This window comes from Hylobates moloch, unplaced genomic scaffold, assembly GCF_009828535.3.
Source record: "Hylobates moloch isolate HMO894 unplaced genomic scaffold, HMol_V3 SCAFFOLD_21, whole genome shotgun sequence".
NCBI classification, from domain to species: Eukaryota; Metazoa; Chordata; class Mammalia; order Primates; family Hylobatidae; genus Hylobates; species Hylobates moloch.
This window is the reverse complement of record NW_026652296.1, coordinates 24,587,295-24,610,340: the sequence shown is the minus strand read 5'-3', so window position 1 is coordinate 24,610,340 and position 23,046 is coordinate 24,587,295. Positions and strand designations below refer to the sequence as shown.

Here is a 23,046-nt window from a genome sequence, read left to right as displayed (position 1 = left end):
GACAGAGCAAGAACTCTGTCTCAAAAAAAAAAAAAAAAAAAAGTGGTAACTCAGGCTCAGAAAATTGAAGTCACTTGTCCAAGGTCACAGAGTGAGCAAGCATTGGCACTAGGCTTTGGATCTGGGTCTGCCTGACTCCAAAGCCTGTGCTGTGAAGCACTGAGCCACAGGGCCGCCTGCTCTACTTCCCTTCAAGAGGTCCATGAATGACTGTATGAAGTCTCTAGCCCTGAGCCTGGCTGGCAGCAGCGCTTAGTGTTGGGATCTCTGTCCTTCCCCTGCACAGAGATGCTTCTGACTCTTGCAAGTCTCCCAGCCCCGTCACTCCTCCCAAGCTCCAACCAGTTCCTCCTTCCAGGCTGTTTGGTGCTCACCTCTATAGGCTTCTCACTCTGAAGTGCCAGAGTGTCAAGGTCTCCTCTCTATCCCCTGCCCAACCCCCTTCTTCCCATCTCTGGGCATTTGCCCACATGGTGACTCAGCTCAAATGCTCTCCCTGCATCTCCTGTCTAAATGGCTCCCTTTTTTCAACACCTAATTCCACCTTCACCTCCCCACCCTAGAAGCTTCCTTTGGGAACTCCAGGCTATAGTCCATATCACCAGGTCCCCAGACTCTGCTGAGAGGCTGAAACATACATGGCAAATCTAAATCATCTCCTGCATGAGTGTTTAGCCATTTCCTGGGTGAGCATCCTCTTCCCACACTGCAGCCAGCTCCTCGGGAAACAGCACGTGCTTCCCTCCAGGGGCCACTACAGTGCCTGGCCGGGCCTAGCCGCACAGCAGGCTCCATCAGTCTGTGCTCACCTGGGCCTGGGCGGAACCATGCCCACGTGACAAGCTATGTCAGAGCCAGGGCCAGGCCCTTGGCTCCCTTTCTGTGGCCTAGTGAGAGAACCATGCTGTTATCCTTGGATTTGTGAAATAAAGGTTTCATCATAGATTTTTTTTAAAGATGTTATTTTTGATTTATAAATTTTTAAAAGGTTTAAACAGATTTTATCTCCTTCTCATACTGCCATACCAAGCCATGTGCCTCAGAAAAATTTCTTTTTGGACCTCTAACTTAAACTCATTCAAGGAATCTCCAAGTATAGTAGCAAAACCAAGAACTACAGTTAAACAGAAGAAAAAATAATAATCTGTCTTCCCACCACCCAGAAATAACTATAGTTAATACTTTGCTGAATTTTCTGTATCTGTGCATGTGTATTCATTAACATATAGCTAATCCGTACAAACTGTTGTGTATCATGCTTTTTTACTCAAATCTTTTCCATGATTTTTGACGTTTTTTTCTTTAACTCTCTAGAGTGGATAAGCCATCATTTCTCTCACTAGCCCCTGGCCATGGAATGCAGAGGTGGCTCCTGCCACGTCCTTGGTGTCCAGCCTGAGCCTGAGTACTTTCTCCTTTGGGGGGTTCTGTTGGGGTTTGCTTGAGGCAGCCAAGTACAGTGGAGAGAAGGCAGACCTAGAGTTAGGATCTGGGGAGTCTGGAGGCTGGGGAGGGAGGAGAGTGGGCGGAGGAACCAGGGAAACCTGGTTTCTGAGGAAATGACTGTCAGTCATCTTTTTTGCTCACTGGGTCTCACCTGTAAAGGAAGAGGAGTAGATTGAATTATCTCAAAAATTATCTCAAAAGGCATCCAGCTCCTCTTCTCTGTCGTTCTGGGAGTGCCAGGCATTTGCTGCCAGCGGGCTCTGCTGGAGACCCAGGCAGAGGAAGACTGGGATATTTATTTAAGGTTGCTTTCCTGGCTGTTTCAAGAAACCTCAGGCCCAGGAAAAGTTCCGAGAGTGTGAGCTGAAATCAGATTGAGGCCATCAGAGAGGGAGGAGTGGAAGTGTCTCCTGGCTGTCTGGGCCCATGAAGGGTCATGTGGATTCTGCATCTCACAGCAGAAAACACACAGATGAGTCTGTGATGCTTTTTTTTTTTTTTCTTTTTAAGCAAAATTATTTTGCAGGCAGTTATTTTAAGGGTTCTTGCCTATAGGCCTTATCTGGCATTATGACCAGTATCCTTAAGTGCAGGCTCAGAAAAGATCCTTAGCCCGGTGTACCGGTATCATTTGGACCCTTCCAAGGCTGTGGGCTCCCCTAGAGCAGCTCTCATTGCTTTGTATCCTGGCCTGGAGTCAGCACTCATTGTCCCGTAAGTGACAGAGAGCCTTTATTTAACTATGGCTTTAAGTTATACCTGTAAGGCACAGAGTAGTGGCTTGAGTGGAAAGCATTTCTGGGTGTGGAGGAGGTGATGGGGACCCAGGCCTTCCCTTCCTCCTCATCTTCCTTCTTAATAGAAGCATCAGTAACAACAAACCCTCTCATCTGTACTCCAAGCCTCCACGTAAAAAGCCTTTCTGCCATTATCCACTCTGTGGGGGGCTGAGGATGTTCAGGGCCCCAGAGCTCTCCTGTGCCTGAGTGGGATGCTCAGGGTCCCTGGCTTTTTATCCAGTGCTCTTGGCTTTGGGCCAGGCTGATGCCCACTGAGATGCAGGGAGAAAAACCGAAAAATGAAAAGGAAGTGTGGGGCGGGGGACCTGGAACACTTGGCTAGCCCAGGGTGGATGCTGTGTCTGTCTGTCTGTCTGTCTGTCTGTCTGTCTGTCTGTCTGTCTATCAGAGGCCTCCCACGATGGATGGTGCAGGGGAGAGGGCGTGCCAGTCTAGCCTGAATCTCTCTCATGTAATATGATAGATTTAGAGGAAGGTCCTGGACTCAGGGGTGAGGGTTCCTGCTCATTTCTATTTCCCTGGTTTTAGCTTCAAAGCTTTTTTTTGAGGATCTGTTGATTGGGGGCAGGAATGAGTGCATCTGATGCCCCTCCGCCACCCTACCTTTCCAAAAAGCCAACTTGTACGTTTAAAAAAGTACATATGTATATTTTATTTATTTATTTTAATTTAATTTTATTTTTTTGAGATGGAGTCTCACTCTATCACCCAGGCTGGAGTGCAGTGGCTCAGTGAAACCTCTGCCTCCTGGGTTCAAGCGATTCTCCTGCTTCAGCCTCCCCAGTAGCTGGGATTACAGGCATGCATCACCACATCCAGCTAATTTTTGTATTTTTAGTAGAGACGGGGTTTCACCATGTTGGCCAGGCTAGTCTCGAACTCCTGACCTCAGGTGATCTGCCTGCCTTGGCCTCCCAAAATCCTGGGATTATAGGCATGAGCCGCTGTTCCTGGCCTATGTATGCATATTTTAAAAGATAAAAGTAGTTCCAAAACATGTAAAGTGAAAAGTGAAGTTTTCTCTCTTATGTCACCTGGTTCCCCGGGATCTCTTTCATTTTCCTTTACCCACTTCTGCCTTACCAACCTCTCTTAACATTGGTAAGTATCCTTTCAGACCTTTTACTAAATGTGTGCAAACACAAACATATGTTGTTGAGGTTACTGTTTTGTTTTTCTTTTTTCTTTTCTTTTTTTTTTTGGAGAAGGAGTCTCACACTGTTGCCCAGGCTAGAGTGCAGTGGTGCAATCTCAGCTTACTGCAACCTCCGCCTCCCAGGTTCAAGCGATTCTCCTGCCTCAGCCTCCTGAGTAGCTGGGATTACAGAAGTGCGCCACAACACCTGGCTAATTTTTGTATTTTTGGTAGAGACAGAGTTTCACCATGTTGGCCAGGTTGTCTTGAACTGCCAACCTCAGGTGATCCGCCCTCCCCGGCCTCCCAAAGTGCTAGGATTACAAGCATGAGCCACTGCGCCTGGCCTGTTTTGTTTTTCAAACATAAAAATGAGACCATGCCATTCTCTCTCTCTCTCTCTTTCTCTCTGTAACTTGCCTATTCCAGCAGAATAGCTGGGCAATGGGTCCTTGACTCTCTGAAATCTCCTCATTTACTGCTGAAAGGGGAAAATGACAAGAATAGTTTATCCCAGAAAGCATTTCTCTACGTTGCTCATGTTTTGGATGAGTCTGAGAGAGGTGAAGTGACTGCCTCATTTGTGGCCAACTCGAGGACTGAGCCTGTTCTTTTGACTTTTACATTGTCAAGGCTGTGCGGTTTTTTGTTTTGTTGTGTTGTGTTTTGTTTCAAGTTTCTTCCTGTCATTCTCTTTTTGGATCTATTCTGTGAAGTTAGCAGGGCAGGAATTATTGAAGCTTGGGGCATGAAGAGGTGTGTCCAGCTTCAGCACTGGAAAGGTCTGGAACCCAGGGTTCTTTTAGTTAAATTCTGTGCATCCAGCTTTGCTGAGGGTCTACCAAGCGCCAGGTGAGGTGGCTGGAGAGACAGCCTGGCTTGGGCCCTGCCTGGAGGCGGTCACTGGTGGCCCCATGTGCTCCTGGCAGAACAGGGCTCCCTGGAAGGACTCATCATCCCTATGAAAGGCCCAGAGATTAGAGTCCCTGAAGAGCTGCAGACACAGGGTGGGAGGGGTGCCTGTGACCTCGGCCACTAACCCCTCACCTCCCATGACCCTCCCTCCTCCCCACTTCCTCTGTCTCTCCCTCCCTCCTCCCTTTGCCCTGTGACTCTTTGTCCGTTTGCCTCCATCTGTCTCTCTCTGCGTGTGGTTCCTGCCCCTCTCACTGTCATACCATTGCTGTCCCTCCCTGTCACATGATCTCCTTCATGCCAATGCAGGCGTGCTGGTCACCATGACAACAGAGACAGGCCCCGACTCTGAGGTGAAGAAAGCTCAAGAGGAGGCCCCGCAGCAGCCCGAGGCCGCCGCCGCTGTGACCACCCCTGTGACCCCTGCAGGCCACGGCCACCCAGAGGCCATCTCCAATGAGAAGCATCCATCCCAGCAGGACACGCGGCCTGCTGAACAGGTGTGTGCCCGAGAGCATGGGCGTCCCTTTCCTGCCCAGACCATCCTCCAGGTCCAGTTCTTAGGGCCCCAGTATTTTTTCAGGAGGGAGGAAAGAAGGAAACTAAGATTTGTTAGTGACCCGTTACATGCCAAGCACTGTACTGGGAGCATTGTAGTTATTTTATTTTCTTTTTTGCGACAGGTCTCACTCTGTTGCCCAGGCTGGAGTGCAGCCTCAATCTCCCAGGCTCAAGCATTCCTCCTGCCTCAGCCTCCTGAGTAGCAGGGACAACAGGCATGCACCACCACACCTGGCTAATTGTTTTAACTTTTTTTTTTATTGACTTGGAGTCTCGCCCTGTCACCCAGTGCAATGGTGCCACTGCACTCTTGGCTCACTGCGACCTCTGCCGCCCGGGTTCAAGCAATTCTCCTGCCTCAGCCTCCTTAGTAACTGGGATTACAGGCATGCGCCACCACACCTGGCTAATTTTTGTATTTTTAGTAGAGACAGAGTCTCACCATATTGGCCAGGCTGGTCTCAAACTCCTGAGCTCAGGTGATCCACCTGCCTTGGACTCCCAAAGTGATGGGATTACAGGTGTGAGCCACCGCACCTGGCCATAACTTTTTTTTTTTTTTTTTTAACTTTCAGTGGAGATGAGGTCTCGCTATGCTGCCTAGACTGGTCTCAAACTCCTAGGCTCGAGTGATCCTCCCACCTTGGCCTCCCAAAGTGCTGGGATTACAGGTGTGAGCCACCACGCTTGGCCCATTGTGGTCATTTTAAAATTTTATTCTCTCAGACTAAAGAGGGTAGCTACTAACTCCCCCATTTTACACTTGGGGAAACTGAGCACCAGCAGGATAAAATGAGTTATCCAAAGTCACATTGCCATAAAGTAACAGAGGTGAAGACAAATCTAGATCTGATTTTGAAGCCTGAGTTCTTTCCATTTATTTTCCTACCCCTGAACCTGTCTGTTCTAGCTTGGCCAGCCCCATGTAACCCCAGAGCAAAACCCATTGCCCTAAAGCTACAACAGACTCACCTCGTCATCTAATTAACCCCTTCCTTAATTCATGACAGGCCTGGAGGGGGCAGGGACTTGGCCAGGATCACTGAGGGCGTCAGCAGTGGAGTTAGGACCCGGGGCGGGCAGCGGCGGGGCAGGTCTCTGGCCTTTCTCCTCTCCTTTAACTCAGTCCACAGCTCCCAGACTCCTGCTAGATCCAGTGACAGACAAAAAGAAGGAGACCAGATGGATGCTGTGATGAGTCATGTGCTGCTCTAGGGAGACAGGGCAGCTCTGGCCACTGGCTTTGGTTTCATGGGATGCTCCTGCCTCAGAGGATGCCTATGGCAGCAGTAGCCTGCAGGGAAGATGGGGACCCCTCACATGAGGCCACCCATTGTGCATGGAAGCCCTGGCTCTCCTCCTGTACACACCAGCCATAGACCCTAGTTGCCCTGTGGGTCTCAGATGGCAGTGACTTTCATTCTGGGGTCTGTCTTGGCCCCAGATGCCTCCATATTGCTTCTTACTTATATAAAAGGCCATGGCTTAAAACTCACTGGGCAAACTATTCCCTTGCTTGGTCCTGCAGAGCCTAGACATGGAGGAGAAGGACTACAGTGAGGCCGATGGCCTGTCGGAGAGGACCACACCCAGCAAGGCCCAGAAATCGCCCCAGAAGATTGCCAAGAAATACAAGAGTGCCATCTGCCGGGTCACTCTGCTTGATGCCTCCGAGTATGAGTGTGAGGTGGAGGTAGGGGAGCACTGAGTGCCATATGTCCCGTCCCCGGTCGGCCAGCCTCAGGTCCAGGGCAGTCTCCTGTGTGTACCCAGCCTGGGCCAAATCAGAGGAGTCCTGGACCAGCCACAGTGTCCAGAGAGATGACCTGGCTTGGAGCTCCTTTGTACAGATGGTGGCACCAAAGCCTGGAGAGAGTGGTTATGATTGCAAATAGAATTAGACGAGGTACAGGGCTGGCACCAGGGGAAGATTTTGCAGGGTGACTATACCTTGGCAAGAATGCCACCATGTAAGGGCTGATCTACAAACAGTAGACCTGGGGACTGGGCTCCCCTATTCACCCAGGAGAGACTGACATTTAAATTAGAATCATTTTTATATACTGGGTGGAGAGAGGGCTCCTCCCTTCCTAGTGAATATCCCTGTCCAGGGCACCATCTCAAGTCTCCAGGACAAACTAGTCACCTGAGGGTTCTATGGCAAGCCCATCACCCCATCACAGGGAGGCGGCCCATTGGGAGGATGTCACCCAGGCTGTGTAGAAACACTGTGGTATGGCCCTGCCCCATGGTGGTGACATAGCAGATGCCTCCTTCTAGGGTTGGCCCTCCTGGCCTCACATTTAGGTCTCCTTTTCCTGTATAGGTTCTGACTCCCGCCCTAATTCTGAGCTCTCGCTTGCCTCCTCTGTGAGCCCTTAGAGGTTCTACCCCTGCCGAGGCAGCATTCTTGGCCCTTCTCCGCGTGTGTGAAAGGGCTCAGAGGGTGTCCTTGCTACTGAGATTTATAGGAGCTGCCCCCTTTTCTCTCCCATGCCCTGACTTTAGGGATGTGACTTACTCCTGAGCGCTGGGAGGCTGAGTCCCTCTTCTCTATAGGGTTTTGTTTTGTTTTGTTTTTATGTGCATGTATTTTTTCTTTCGTTCTTTCTTTCTTTTTTTTTTTTGTTGTTGTTGTTGTTGAGATAGAGTCCTGCTCTGTTGCCCAGGCTGGAGTGCAGTGGTGCGATCTTGGCTCCCTGCAACCTTGAACTCCCAGGTTCAAGCAGTTCTCCTGCTTCAGCCTCCTGAATAGCTGGGATTACAGGTGCCCGCCACCATACCCGGCTAATTTTTGTATTTTTAGTAGAGACAGGGTTTCACCATGTTGCCCAGGCTGGTCTCAAACTCCTGGCCTCAAGTGATCTGCCTGCCTTGGCCTCCCAAAGTGCTGGGATTACAGGCATGAATCACTGCACCTGACTGTGTATGTATTTTGTCTATAGAAAGATTTCACCTTCCCTGCTCCTGAGACAAAGGAAAGGGCTGTCTTCTATGTCCTCTCTCCTACCTTGATGGGCCCCAAGATGCCATTTCTGCCTGTCCTAGAAGTGCACAAAGCGTTTGACTGAGGCCAGGTCCTCTCTCTCTGATGATCTCCAGGTTCAGGAATTCCTTGTCAGGCTTGGTCCCGAGGGCCCAGCCAAACCTTACAGGGGTCTCACTCCCTCTCCAGAGTCCCTGCCTCTTTGGGTGGTGACTGCTTCCTGTTCCCCTGCCATGTGATCCCCTTATTGGTGCTCATCTTTACCCCTGTGGGTTTGGAGTGCCCAGTCGGGTTCTCGGCTTCGTCATTCTGAATGGTGGTTCAGAGAGGCCCAAGCCTAGCTCTACAGGAGTGGGAGGAACCTACCTGGCCCTAACAATGGTACTTCCAGCAGAAGCTGATGGAGGCCCCATGAGCCTCTGTGAAACCTCACTGGCTGTGGGGAAGGGAGTGGTGGGCTAGCCTGGGCTGCCCTGGATTTCACTCAGGGAAGGGAGGGTCACACTGCGACCCTGAGTCCCAAGCCCTCCCCTTCTCCCCCTGCCTGCTTCTGTCTTATTCCAGGGGCGGCTTCTCTTCCTCTCACACCCAAAGCTTAGGACTAGGTTTTCTGCTCCTTCGGTCTAAGTTAGCCTCCTTCTCCTAATCACTAAAAAGGAAGGAGAAAGCCGTCACTTCCTATGCCTTTCATTTCAACTTCTTCCCAAGCAAGCTCAAGGTCCAGAAACCCCCACCAGAACTTGGAAGAAGGCCATCAAGGAGGTGGCCATTGTTGCCACCCCCAGGATCCCTTAGGACTCAGAGGGCAGAGCCAAGTGGGTGGCAGGAGCACTGCATTCCTGTCCAGACGCCAAAAGGCCCTTGGGGTTTTTGAGTTGTCCTGGTGGAGCCTAGGGTATCTCCCAGCCTCACCCTGGGGTGTGCTTCAGCCTCACAGCTTCTCTGCTTCCCTCCTTAGAAACATGGCCGGGGCCAGGTGCTGTTTGACCTGGTCTGTGAACACCTCAACCTCCTAGAGAAGGACTACTTCGGCCTGACCTTCTGTGATGCCGACAGCCAGAAGGTACCTGGGCTAGGGAGCAGGGTGGGACCTGCTCTTCCATTAGGCCCCTGTAATCCTGGCCACCCCCCACAGCATCCATTAGTGCTCAAATCATTAAGCATCTTCTGTTTGCATGTCCCCAAGGCTCAACCAGCCCTATCCACCTGCGGTTCCCTGTCTCAGCCATTTCTTGGTGACATACAGGTCACCCCCAGATGAGAATTTGGGCTGCTAGCGTTGCTGGGGGAGCTGAGGAGCTCCCTGCTAGAGCCTCTCCCCACCCTTGGGAGGCTCTGAGTTTCCTTCTTCCTGCCAGTCCCATTGCAGGTGCATCACCTGCTCACTGGGACTGCCTCAGGGCAGTGGCAGCTCCGGGGCACTGGGTCCAAGCCTGGTGGTGAATCCTGGCCCCATTCCCCTTACCTCCTAGTCCCAAGGAAAAGGAACCAAGAGGCTTAGCCAAGGAAGGGCGTTCCCCACAAGGGGCTGCTGACCGGCCATTTCAGGATATTTCTCTCTCCCAGCCCAGTCAGGTTCTTTCCTGCGTCTTCCCTCTGAAGATCTCTATCTTTTCTTTTAGAACTGGCTGGACCCCTCCAAGGAGATCAAGAAGCAGATCCGGAGTGAGTGGCTGGTTGTGTTTGGGGAGGTGGGTGGGTAAGGGGATTCCAGGCCATGAGAGCCCCCTTTGTACTGCTCTCTCCTCCTTTGGAAAGTGCATTTCAGGCCAGGCGTTGTGGCTCACCCCTGTAATCCCAACACTTTGCGAGGCTGAGGCGGGTGGATCACTTGAGGTCAGGAGTTTGAGACCATCCTGGCCAACATGGGAAAAGCCTGTCTCTACTAAAAAAAAAATACAAAAATTAGCTGGGCGTGGTGGCGGGTGCTTGTAATCCCAGCTAGTTGGGAGGCTGAGGCACTGGGACTGCCTCAAGCAATTCTCTTGGACCCGGGAGGCAGAGGTTGCAGTGAGCTGAGATCACACTACTGCACTCCAGCCTGGGCAACAGAGCAAAATGTCATCTCAAAAAAAGGAAAAAAAAGAAAATGCATTCAGATCCATGAGTCCATGTACTTCACATTGGCAGATCTTGGGAAAAGCCAGAGCGGGAAGGACAAGTCTAAGGCCCAGAGAAGAGAAACAACTGTGCAGAGTCACACAGCAAGTTAGCAGAGGAATCATAAATACATTCAGGATGTCAGCTCTAGAAGGGACCTGCAGAGCCATCTAGGACAAAGGACAAGCAGATGGGCTGGAAACAGCCACCCTTCTGTCCAGGAATGGTGTAGTCTTCAGTAAGCACCAACCCTTTCCTCAGAGGCCCAGAGAGAGGCAGTTATTACCTGAGGTCACAGAGCCAAATGTTGGCTGAGCCAGGTCTTGAGCCCTGGCCTTCTAACACCATCCTGTGCTCTTTTCAAGGCCGGGGGTGAAGGCAGATGAGCAGGCCAACAACCTGTCCTTTCTGGCCCAGAGACAGAAAGCATGTCGGGAAGGGATGGGGCAGCTCCCAAATGGCAGAAGGGGGTGGTAGATGGCCTCAGCAAGGCAGCCTGAGCAGTTGGAGACCTGGGGCCTCGAGGCGGAGATGCCTCCACCCAGGACCCCTCCCCCTTGGTCTCTCCTGAACTCCCTGGTCCCCTGGCTGAAAAGCTGTAGCTGAGCCTGTTGCCATGACAGCGGGCAGCTGGGCCCAGGGATGCCAGCTGACTCTGCAGGAGGGGGCTCGAGGAATTCTTCCCGTAGGTTCTGTCAGTTGGAGACAAAGAGGCAGGCACACAGACAGAGTGCAGTCCTCGGGGGGCTGACAGATCCTCTGCCTGGGCTTCAGGCTGTCCCCCAGGAGCCCCAGCCTGGCTGGGAGGCCTGTCTCTCATGACTAAAGGGATCGGAACACATACAGGCAGCCAAGTGTGTGGTGTTTAGTCAGGACCATGAGCTTGGGAAAGACAGGTGGCTGGACCAAATGGTCAGGTCTCAGCATCCCTCCCAGAGGTGGCCTGCAGCCCCTGCCAGCACAGCCCAGGCCTGGTGGATGTCACTCCTTGTAGCCATCCCAAGTCATCGAGTAATAGTCTCGATCCCTAGCAAGCACCTTATCCAGGAGAGCCACAGTCTCTGCCTCTACCCCTGTAACTTCCAGCCATTTATCCTCATCCTACCTTCTGGTGCCCCAGTGGAGCAATTTTTTGCCCTCTGTGACAGCACCTCAGCCTTCTGAAGGTGGCGCCATTGGTCCTTGTGGCCTGAGCTTCAGAGTTGGGTGTATCTCCTCCCAAACCTCAGTGCACCTGGGGCAAGGTAGAGCAAAGTAGGGCACCTGGGACAAGCTCTCCGCCTCTCTGGGACCCTGCTTCTCCTTGGCCAGTGGATTAGTAGTTCTTGCCTCATGAAGTGGGGGTGACAGTTCAATGACATATGTATGGATAGCACCAAGCACATAGTAGGTGCTCAGCAGCTGTTTTCTTTTTGCTTCCCTGAGGCGATCTGGTGTGATGGGATAAGCAGACAGACACTGAGGCCAGACTGCCTGGATTTGAATGTTAACTTCATCTGCTTCTTGTGTTGACTGTGCCTTGGTTTCCTTCTCTGTAAAGCAGGGTAATGCTAGTACTTGTATTTACGTTGTTGTGAGGGTTAAATGAGTATTACATGTAGAATGGTGCCTGCACACAGTAGCACCCAGTGTGTATTAGCTATTTATTATTATTATTGATTATTACCATTATTATTCCTGAGGTAGGAATTCCTGAGACTATTGTTATTCCTTGAAGCTGCTCTTTCCAAGGAGTCGGTGTGGTCAGGAGCCTGGGCTCTGGGGCCAGATGGCCAGAGTTAGGATCCCCATTCCCTACCACTGACTAGCTGAGTGACCCTGAGAGAGTGACTTAACCTCTCAGAATTCATCTATAAAAAAGAAAGTCAACTTCAGGATGATTATGAAGATCAAACCCCTATACATGTGCATAAAGTTCTTAGCAAGCACAGTGACTGGCATCTAGTAAGAGTTTGAGATGTGACATCTGTATGGTGCAGATGGTGGTTACCACAGAGACAAGGATGGTAGTGACGATGTGGCCTCCAGTGGTCCATGACGACAGCCCTGCCATGGATGGGCCTCACTTTCTCACTTTGTCAGGGGCCATTTTGAGCCTGGAACCTGAAATGTCCCAGGGGTGGTCTGACCATTGTTGCGGATATGTAGAGTTTCGCTAATTTTGTCCAGTACCTCATATCTACCTGCCTTCATCCCCTCTCAAGTGGCCACCCCTTCTCTGGGCTTGCAGAGCTTGCTTCCAGCTATAACCTCAGCCTTTATTCCCCTGTGTATCTTCTTAGATGTGTACCATTGGTTTTTCACATCTAAGTGTGGAGGTTAGCATTTATTCCCCTAAAATATCCCTTTGTTACCTTTAGCCCATTATATTTGCCTTTTAGGTCTTGTTTATAATCTAATCCTGTCATCTGAGATGGAGTCAACATGATACAGGGCAGAGTTTTCCAACATGTGTTCTGAGAAACATTAATCTTTCAGGATGCTCTGTGAAAAATGGATACAACAGATCAAATCATTTTTGGAAATTCTTGAATGCATGTTCCCCTCAGAGAGTTGCAATGCACAGTGGCAGGGTGAGGGCTTTGACAAGTCCAAATTTAGGAAACCTGTTTAATGTGGTATTATCTAGACTTTTTTCTTATCATTAACATCCTGTGACCCAGACTAGGGTGTAGACCAAGGAGCCAGGTGGCCTGGGTTTGAACCCCAGCATTGCCACCTCCAAGCCGGGTAACCTTGGGCTGACTAGTTTACTGCCTGGGCCTCAGCGTCTTCATCTATAAAATGGGGCTAATCATAGGGCTTACTCATGGGGTTGTGGTGAGGTTTACTGAAGTAATGTTTGTAAAGCAGTTAACAGTGTGCCTGGCATGCAGCGTCAGTTTTCTTTCTTTCTTTCTACCTTCCTTCCTACTGCTAGCTCACAAGTCTCTTAACCTGGGCCTCAGTTTGCTAATCTGTCAAATGGGAATAATGTTCCAGCCTTCCTGATTGCATTGTCCCGAGATTATAGATGGGAGAAAACTTTGAAAAACTGCCCATAGGATGGTGCATCTGGACCACCCAGTGGGGTGTTAGGGCCTCACTGATCTCTCTCCCATCTCCTCTCAGGTAGCCCCTGGAATTTTGCCTTCACAGTCAAGTTCTACCCGCCTGATCCTGCCCAGCTGACAGAAGACATCACAAGGTGAGGGCTGTGGAGGGAGAGACAGGTGTGCTGGCTGTGTGGGACTATGGATGAGGGCCCCTGGCCCTGGGGACACAGGCAGTATGTGACAGCAGCTGCAAATGCAGTCATCTACCAAGGTCAGGCAGACAGCATCATACACAGGAAGCCGACTCATTGTGAGAAACACAGTGATGCAAGCACAGTGGTCAGTGGCAGCTGACCCTTGACGTCAGAGGAGGAGGTATCACAGGGAACTGTGGGGCCCCTTGTAGATTTAAGAGGACAGAAGCCACCTAAAACTGTTGCTGTTCCCCTCCGGGCCATCATTGTCATGTAGGAATTGGGCCTGATTGTTGAAACGAACCTAGAGATTAAAGAATATAAACCACAGTTCTAAATGTTGGCAGCAAATGTAAACTTTAAAAAAACATAGCATGGGCCATCTCTGGGTGGGACATACCAAACCTGTGTGAAGGCTGCTGTGCTGGGTGAGCCACCAGTTTGCAGCATTGGGAATATGGAGGGGACAGAATGGGATTCCTTTGAACATAGGACTTTGGTCTGCATGCCACTCTGTGCACACGTCAGGCACGTGGAAGTCAAGTGGGGCTTGGGACTCCTCACAGAGAAAAGCCTGGGCTGTTGGGGCAAGCGTGGACTGTGTGTGCAGTCTCGTTGTGCCTCAGGGCCAGTAGATAACATGGCCTGAAGATTGGAAATGAGTGCAAAGCATCCTTCAGGATGGGAGCTTCCGTGGGGTTATCCCATTTCTGGAAACCAGAACAGGGGGACGCCCTTCTCTTAAGCCCTTTCCAAAGAGATAGTCTCACTTCATGATATCCTGAGGCTGTGTCATCCAGGTGATGGGCCTTATACCAAACATAAAATACGGGCTTGGAGTTCCCCTACAGCAGGGGAAGGGCTCCTAAGCCAGCCCCTCTCTCCCATTGGGTCCCTCCTTCATCTTCATGTTGATTGCCTGTTTGCCAGGCCATCGACCAAGGTCAAGGTGCTGACTCTGGCCTTGGGAGATAAGACAGATATCCCTGGAACAGATCAGGCCTGGGCTTTGGCATCATTAGTCCTAGTTCTGAGCCCTGAGGTCAGGTGCGGGCTAATGTGGCAGCAGCAGGATCTGAAACTCCATTCCCAAGTGGACTGTGTAGGTTAGGCCAGCATAGCCTCAATCCCCCTGGTCTTCCCTACTGATACCTCTCCTGTTTGTGCCAGACCCTGGGCACTGTGCTTCCAGGGACACCAGGAGGGAAGTTAGGCCTGCCTAGCACAGATGGCCCCAGGAGATGGGTGCTATAGCAGCTGATTTCGCCAAAAATAGTTAGGCCCGAAATAAACTGGTCAAAATGACAAATTGATTGAAATGAAAGATTGGTCAGAATATTTGGCAGTGATTTCTGAATTTTGAGATTTTTGGACAGAATGCCCATAAGCCTGTGATGTTTGAGCTGCTACTGATTCTGAGTCTATGCCTTGGCCCTGGGCGCACACTGAGGCTGCACATACTTTTTGCCAGGACTTCAGTTCTGACTGTGAGATAATGTCACCAAGTAGTAAGAATTATATTAAGTAAAAGATACTTAAAAGAAAAAAGCCCACATGTGGTGGCTCACACCTGTAATCCCAGCACTTTGGGAGACAATGGCAGGAAGATTGCTTGAGACCAGGAGTTTGAGACCAGTCTGGGCAATATGGCAAAACCCTGTCTCCACAAAAAATACAAAAGTTATCTGGGCGTGGTGGCCTGTGGCTATAATCCCAGCTACTCAGGAGGCTGAGACAGGAGAATCGCTTGAACCTGAGAGGCAGAGGTTGCAGTGAGCTGAGATCGCACCACTGCACTCCAGCCTGGGTGACAGAGTGAGACTCCATCTCAAAAAAAAAAAAAAGAAAAAGAAAAAGAAATAAGCAGTTGAAAAAAAATGGTGAAACAACAAAAATGGACAGGGAGGCATCGCTGGCTAAAAATGAAACTTTTTTTTTAATACATAGTAACCAAAAAAGCAATAAAAATGGTTTTAAATGGTTCTAAAATTGTAAAATCATCCAAGTGTGCATAAAAGTTATAAAAAATCATGGCCTGGTAGTTGGAAATGTTTCTTTAAATCAATTTGTTTTCAGACAATTTACTTAGAGCTGGAGGCAAAATAAGAAAGTTTTGGGAAAGCATTGGCAAGTAGGTTCATCTGGGACATGGAATACAATGTGAAAGTTAAAATGAATGGGGTAGAGTCACATGTACTGACATGGGAGGGCTCTAAGGCCTGGGTGTGAAAAAGTGAGCTATTAGAATCAGAGACAGCATTTGATGCCATTTACAGGTAAGAAACACCCACAAATCAAAACCACATACATTTCTGGTCATCAAGAGGAAATTTAGAGTCACCTCTAAAGTGTGAATTTTTCCACGACATGAATACAGTATATTACTTGTATAATTAAAACTGCACGACATTTTGTAATGGCCAAACCAGCAAAGTAGTCCTATTTAGCTTGAAATTGAGTTAGAAATTGAAAATGCTCTCATAATGGAAAACAAATCCCTCAAATTTAGAAATGCACAAAAATGCTTAAAGTCATGTGAAATGTTGCAAAACCATCTCACGAGACATACCCAGATTGTCAATATATGAAGCGCCAATGTCTACAAACATCGTTTTCTGCTGAGCTGTGTTCTGTTTGGTTCTAATGGACAGCTGTGCTTGGGGGATCTAGGGAGGAGTAGGGCCCTGTGCCCATGCTGGCTCTCCCCTATCTCCAGATACTACCTGTGCCTGCAGCTGCGGGCAGACATCATCACGGGCCGGCTGCCATGCTCCTTTGTCACGCACGCCCTACTGGGCTCCTACGCTGTGCAGGCTGAGCTGGGCGATTATGATGCTGAGGAGCATGTGGGCAACTATGTCAGTGAGCTCCGCTTCGCCCCTAACCAGACCCGGGAGCTGGAGGAGAGGATCATGGAGCTGCATAAGACATACAGGTAAGAGGGTGCCAGCCAGGGCCTTCCGTGGCTCCTTGGCCAGTGGGAGCCTTCCTTGCAGGCCTGAATGTCCTAGGCCACCACATACTGTGCTGTTTGTACCCCACCTGGCTCTGCCCCTAGCTTGAGGTATATCTGAGAGCAAATCATCTCTGTAAATAGGAATGATAGTGACTGGCTGTGTGGCCTTGATGACCTTTTGGGACCCAAGTTTCTTAAGCTCCTCTATAGTTGTGATAATTCCCTGTCCTTGGCCTCTGAGAATACGTTTATCTGCCAGCTGGAGAAAGTAATCGCTACTGTGTCTCTGAGTAAGTGTCCTCATGTCTAGATCTTGGTATAGAGTTCAAACGTTTGGACCCGAAAGCCAGCCTGCTAGGGTTCCTATACTGGCTCTGCCACTTTCTAACTAGAGGATCTCAGGAAGCTCATTTCACTTCCTATGCTTTGGTTTCCTCATCTGTTCAAGGTGGATGCTGTTAAACCCACCTTGTAGGATTTCTGGGAAGCCTAAATAGCACATATTAAAGGCACACTGCATGTTGGCTGTTAGTGTTGCTGTCTGTGGATCGAGGGGTTGAACAGTTGATCGTGCAGGGGAAAGTACCTCATTCCAGCAGTTGGACGATAATTAACTAGTGTGATTGTAGGCTGGTTATTTAACCTATCTAAGCCCCATTTTTCACCTGTATATGCACAAAGTTAGATTATCAGTGTCTTTCAACTATTGGCATTTGGGGCAGGAGAATTCATTGTGCAGAATGTTCAGTATCCCTGGGACCCAGTAAATGCCCATAACACCTTCTCAGTCATTGTAAAAACCCTGATACTCCCCTTTGCCATTGCTTCTCTACGGGTTCCCCTGGAGAGGAACCCTTGGAACTAAATGATTTGTAGGGTCCTTTTAAGCTGGAAGTATTCGGGGCTGTAAGTCCAGGATTGTTATGGGGACTCAATATAATTAATAATGTGAAGGTGCATTATAAACTGTAAAGTGCAGCACCCAGGGAAAGGAGTATGGTGATATTGTCTCATTACTATTGAGGATGGAGGGAATTAGGAGGCTTTTGTTCTGTGGGCATCATCTGGAGAGGAGGGCTACAGTCAGATGTGGAGGGATCGTGTACATGGGGAAGAGCCTGCTGGGGTGTGATGAATGCTAGGTCAAGGGTGGCAAATGCTGTCTCTGAGTCGCACGCTAACTCTGCTTTGTTAATAGTGACTGCTGTGGTGTTGTGTTGAGTAGGACACTGATTCCCTACAATGCCCAGGTTAGCACTGTCCCCCTGGGCATAGGAATAGGGAGTAGTGGCCTGCCTGCCATCTATTTGTCATCCCTGTCCTAGATAGCAAGACATCTTAGGATTTGCAGAGTCATAATAATTCAGAGAAAGATGTTCAGATCAATATGGGCTGGAGAAATACTAAGGGCTATCCCTAAAGCTCTTTGGACCTAAAGCACACTGACATCTCGTGTCCAAGTATCCCACACAGCAGCCCAGAGGTTGACAGGTCACAGGAAACTGAGGCCTGGAGGATACACAAGACCTGTAATGAAGTGATTAGGAGCATAAACTCTGAAGTCACATTGTCGAGATTCAAATCCTGACTCTTCTCCTTCATAGCAGTGTGACCTTAGACAAGTTACTCAATGTCTCTGTGCCAGTTTTCTCATCTGTAAAATGAGAATAATAATAATACCTATCTTACAGCGTTGTTATGAGGATTCAGTGAGTTAATACGTGTAAAGTGCTTAGAACAGTAACCAGCACATAGTACTCAATAAATGTTTGCTGTGACTAAGTATAAAATGTAGTCCAAGTTTCCTGGCAGCCAAAGCAAAGAAGGAACTTGATTAATTACATAACTCTTCTTTTTGGAAAGGAGAATGTACACCTGTTCCTTAGGAGAGATTAAGTGGCTTCTGATACTAAATTCTGCAAGAAATATCCTATGTGGGTAATAATTTAGGAGCCCCTGGCTGGTTATAATGAACAATGTCCTTAACAATGGTTTTACAGTCATGGAAAAGTAGAATTTATAGCTCACAGTCAACTCAGTGGCAGAATGAGGCAAAAATCCTGACTCCCAGCTCAGCCCTTGTATGCTCCCTGGACTAACAAGACTGGACTTGAGCTTTGGCAGAAGTTGGGGGTTGGGTGGGCTGAAGTGGGAATTAGGGTACACGATCCTGCTCTGAGGGCAGAGGGAAAAGATTAGGGTGAGGCTTAGCCTATTTGACTTCCTAGAATCATGGGTTCTGATGGTGGATACCTTTGTACAGCAGGACTCAAGCCTGGGCCTTTCCCTTGGTCACCTGTGATCACTTTCTTTCCCTCAGGGGGATGACCCCGGGAGAAGCAGAAATCCACTTCTTAGAGAATGCCAAGAAGCTTTCCATGTACGGAGTAGACCTGCACCATGCCAAGGTACCACTGGCTTCCTGGGTTCCCCTAGTGTCTGGGTGGTGCCCCCAAAGAACTATCAGGCCTTTCCCTAGGGCTTGGTGTGCCAGACCCTGTGTTACCTCCAACTTGAAACTTTTCTGTTCTCATTCTCATTCCTCGAAGTTCCATAACCTTTTATTTTCTCATGATCTGTATCATTTTCTCCATGTATTTTTATTTATGAACCTGTTTGAGCCACCGCTAGATTGGGAGCATTGTAAGGGAAAGATGTAGGCCTTAGTTTATTTCTGTATCCCTAGCACCTGGCACATAGCCTGGCACCAAGTGTGTGCCACTGAATATTTGCTGGGTGAATGAATGATTGATTGACAGAGCAAATGATCAAACAAGTGAGTGGGTGAAAAAATACCTAAATGGATGAGTGAATGACTGAATGACTATGGGAGGGATTGGTCAGTGGGACTCCGGTGTGGAGGCTCTAACCCTACTCCTGAGAGCTCGTCACAAGCAGCGCACAGGGTGGTGTTTTCGGGGTGGGTGGCAGGCTGTCCCCAGGCATGGACCCCGGGCCTCCCATTCCATGGTCTCTTCTCATGCAGGACTCTGAGGGCATCGACATCATGTTAGGCGTTTGTGCTAATGGCCTGCTCATCTACCGGGACCGGCTGAGAATCAACCGCTTTGCCTGGCCCAAGATCCTCAAGATCTCCTACAAGAGGAGTAACTTCTATATCAAGATCCGGCCTGGGGAGGTGAGCCTGCCTTGGGGAAGCACTCCTCCTCACCAGAATCAATTAGAACTGAGTGGACCCTGGCAGCTGGGCCTGGGCTGCCAACACACACACACACACACACACACACACACACACACACACACACACAACACACACACACACACACACACACACACACACACACACACACACACAAACACACACAGAGAGAGAGAGAGAGAGAGGAGCCTAAATAAAAGTATAACCACATATGGCCAGGTGCAGTGGCTCACACCTGTAATTCCAGCACTTTAGAAGGCCGAGGCAGGTGGATCACATGAGGTCAGGAGTTCGAGACCAGCCTGGCCAACATGGTGAAACTCCGTCTCTACTAAAAATACAAAATTAGCTGGCACTGCACTCCAGCCTGGGTGACAGAGCAAGACTCTGTCTCAAAAAAAAAAAAGGGAGGAAAAAAAAAGAAGTATAACTACATACATTCAGGTCACACAGATAAATGAATACATGTCTGTGTAAAGTTCATGTATTTAGGTTTTGTAAATATGAAAGTTTGTACACATTTTAAGATACACAGACTCGACTACACACACAACACACACAAATGCAAACATGTATACATCTACACCTCTTTTCCTTCAATTCCCCACATCTCACCCATCAAAAAGCCCATTTGGTTGTACCTGTAGAATAAACATGAACCCATCTGCTTCTCTTCCTCTCTGTCACACCCGCCTCCAGCAGCCCCCGTCTTTCGCCTGTGCCTATGAGGGCCTTCTCACTGCCCTCCCTTGCCTCTGGTGCTCTCCAGGCCATTTTCCTCATAGCTGCTAGAGAGATCTTAAAAAGTCCCTTAAATCAGATCATGGCAAGCCCACTGGCCCTTCCCACCCACACCCTTGCTTACACCTTTCAGGAACTCTGTTTAGCTCTTGAGCTAACCTTCAAACTCCTTCCATGGCCACCTACCTCTCCCACCTATCCCTTGCCACACTGCCCCACGCCCAAGGTGCTTTAGCCTCTTTGGCCTTGAGATCTTTGAATAAGTCAAGCTCTTTCCTGCCTGAGTGCTTTGCATTTGATGTTTCCTCTACCTGAAAGTGTCTCCCCCTCTCACTTCTCACATAGCTGGTTCCTTCCCATTCTTCAAATGTCAGCTCAAGATCACCTAGATCTAGGTCTAGAGGGGATCCCCTGCTCTTCCTTAGATGACAGGAGCCCCTATGCCTTCCCAGTTCTGCTGTACCACACATCTCCCTTCATTCCCCTTGTAGTCCTGATCAGTGTCTGCAATTATCTTGTTTGCTTATTTATTATTGGAGTGCCCCTTCCCCCACTCGAATCTTCTGCCTTGGTCTCCATGTATCTCTAGTGTTTAGCACTGGACCCATCACAGAGTAAGGGCTCAATCACCCTTATTGATTCAGTGAATGAACAGGCCAAAGTCGCAGATGCCTGAGAAGAGTTCAGAAAGGATGACTCATGTCTGTAATCCCAACATTTTGGGAGGCTGAGGTGGGAGGATTGCTTGAGCCCAGGAGTTGGAGACCAGCCTAGGCAACATAGTGAGACTCATTCTCTACAAAAAATTAGCTGGTCTGGTGTCATCTGACTGTAGTCCCAGCTGCTTGGGAGGCTGAGGCAGGAGGATCTCTTGAGCCCAGGAATTCAAGTTTACAGTGAGCTATGATTGCACCACCGCACTCCACCCTGGGCAAATGATCAAGACCCTGTGTCTCAAAAAAACATTAAACAAATAAAAAACACAAAGAATGGGCTAGTGGCAAGAGTGAGCTCAGGCCCTGCCTCTAACTTGCCCTTTTGTTTTTCCAGTATGAGCAATTTGAGAGCACAATTGGCTTTAAGCTCCCAAACCATCGATCAGCCAAGAGACTGTGGAAGGTCTGCATTGAGCACCACACATTCTTCCGGTGAGCCTGACCTTGGATGGGGTAATGGGGATGGGGCAGAGGCCATGTGTATGGAGGGGAGCAGGGGGAGGAGTTAGTGAGAACTCTAGGAAAGTCCTCCACTCTTTCCCCAAGTCCCTCCCTTCCTGGACCACTTTGAATTGTTGTAGTTGGTGGGGTAGTGGGATGAAAGGCCAGCTGTGGTCTCACCTTGGGCCTGGCAGTGCAGGTCTGATTCCCCCTCCTCCTCTGCATCCCTCTGCTGCAGGCTGGTGTCCCCTGAGCCCCCACCCAAGGGCTTCCTGGTGATGGGCTCCAAGTTCCGGTACAGTGGGAGGACCCAGGCACAGACTCGCCAGGCCAGTGCCCTCATTGACCGGCCTGCACCCTTCTTTGAGCGTTCTTCCAGCAAACGGTACACCATGTCCCGCAGCCTTGATGGAGGTATGGCCCAAATTGGAGGGCTGGGGGGGAATGGTCTTTAGAGGGAACTGGGGGAGTGGGCATGCTGGATTCTGCAGAATGAGCAGGAAAATGGTAGACGCATCCCAAGTTCATCTGCCAGGCTGGCCCCTCAAGACCAGTGCTGTCCCTGGGCAGCTCTTGGTGGCTTAGTCCCAACCTAGAGCTCACTCCCACTTGAGATGTGACAGTACCACTTTCTGGATTCCCCACAACTTCCCTGAGTCGTGGTCTTTTGGGGTCCCAGGTTTAGCCATATGGTTTGGGCCACCTACCCAAGAAGCTTAGCAATCCACTGGTCTAACCTGTGGTCTAACCTTGGGCCTGGCAGTGCAGGTCTGATTCACCCTTCTCCCCTGCATCCCTCTGCTGCAGGCTGGTGTCCCCTGCACTGGTCGTCCTCATACTAGGAGAATAGTGTCTTATGACTGCAGTGTGGAGCTGATGATGCCTTATCTGCTGGGAGGCCAGGGTATCATTCTTGGTCATTCTTTTGGTTCTACTGGGCTCTGGGCTGATTGACAATCTAACCACATGGCACTCTCCACTGTCCCCATTTCTATTGGACTGATGGGTGCCCTTAATATCAATGAAAACTGGCCCTATATAGTCCTGTAGCAAGCAGACAGGGCTTAAAATGTGGTGCACAAACCACGTCTCATCAGAGTCACCTGTGAGATTGTTAAGCACGAAAATTCCCAGGTTTTGCCCCAGACTTACTAAATCAGCACCCTTCAGGGCCCAAGTCTCTCCCCAGGATGTACACACTAGAGTTTGTAGGTGATGTTCAGAAGTCACATGGGGCACTGGGGAGATTCAGAATTATGCAGATCTGAGTTCAAATATCAGCTTGACAGTCACCGTGGGCTGTTCTCTGGACACCGGAAGTGGTTCATAAATATCTGAATGAATGGATGGGTGACCTTAAGCAACTTATTTAACTCCCTGAGCCTATTTCCTCTTCTACAAGACATGTAGTACCTACTTTGCTGTGTTCTAGGGAAAACTAAATGAGATCATGCCTAGAAAATATTCTGTGGCATATAGTAGCACCTTAAGAAATTGTACCCATCATTATTGTTTTTAGGTTTGTAGAGAGTGGCTTAAAGGTGGGAAGTAGGGGCTGGGCGCGGTGGCTCATGCCTGTAATCCCAGCACTTTGGGAGGCCAAGGCAGGCAGATTACCTGAGGTCAGGAGTTCGAGAACACCTTACCAATATGATGAAACCCCATCTCTACTAAAAATACAAAAATTAGCCGGGCATGGTGGCATGCGCCTGTAATTTCAGCTACTCGGGAGGCTGAAACAGGAGAATTGCCTGGATCCGGGAGGCAGAGGTTGCAGTGAGCTGAGATCACACCATTGTACTCCAGCCTGGGCGACAGAATGAGACTCCGTCTCAAAAAAATTTTTTTTTTTTTTTTTTT

The 23,046-nt window shown here is 49.4% G+C and overlaps 1 protein-coding gene across 19 annotated transcripts in view; it reads left to right on the top strand.

The window, feature by feature from the left end:
• The window catches only part of EPB41L1 (erythrocyte membrane protein band 4.1 like 1), a 145,203-nt gene that overhangs the window by 76,006 nt on the left and 46,151 nt on the right, over positions 1-23,046 (top strand). For all 19 annotated transcript variants that reach the window (XM_058433140.1, XM_058433146.1, XM_032143234.2 and 16 more), the window contains 10 exons: positions 4,606-4,796; positions 6,386-6,550; positions 8,802-8,906; positions 9,466-9,508; positions 13,055-13,130; positions 15,889-16,107; positions 18,449-18,536; positions 19,115-19,267; positions 21,080-21,177; positions 21,425-21,600. In XM_058433140.1, coding sequence (XP_058289123.1) covers positions 4,620-4,796; positions 6,386-6,550; positions 8,802-8,906; positions 9,466-9,508; positions 13,055-13,130; positions 15,889-16,107; positions 18,449-18,536; positions 19,115-19,267; positions 21,080-21,177; positions 21,425-21,600 — 1,300 coding nt within the window. In that variant the 5' untranslated portion in view covers positions 4,606-4,619. The remainder of the gene's footprint in view (positions 1-4,605; positions 4,797-6,385; positions 6,551-8,801; positions 8,907-9,465; positions 9,509-13,054; positions 13,131-15,888; positions 16,108-18,448; positions 18,537-19,114; positions 19,268-21,079; positions 21,178-21,424; positions 21,601-23,046) is intronic.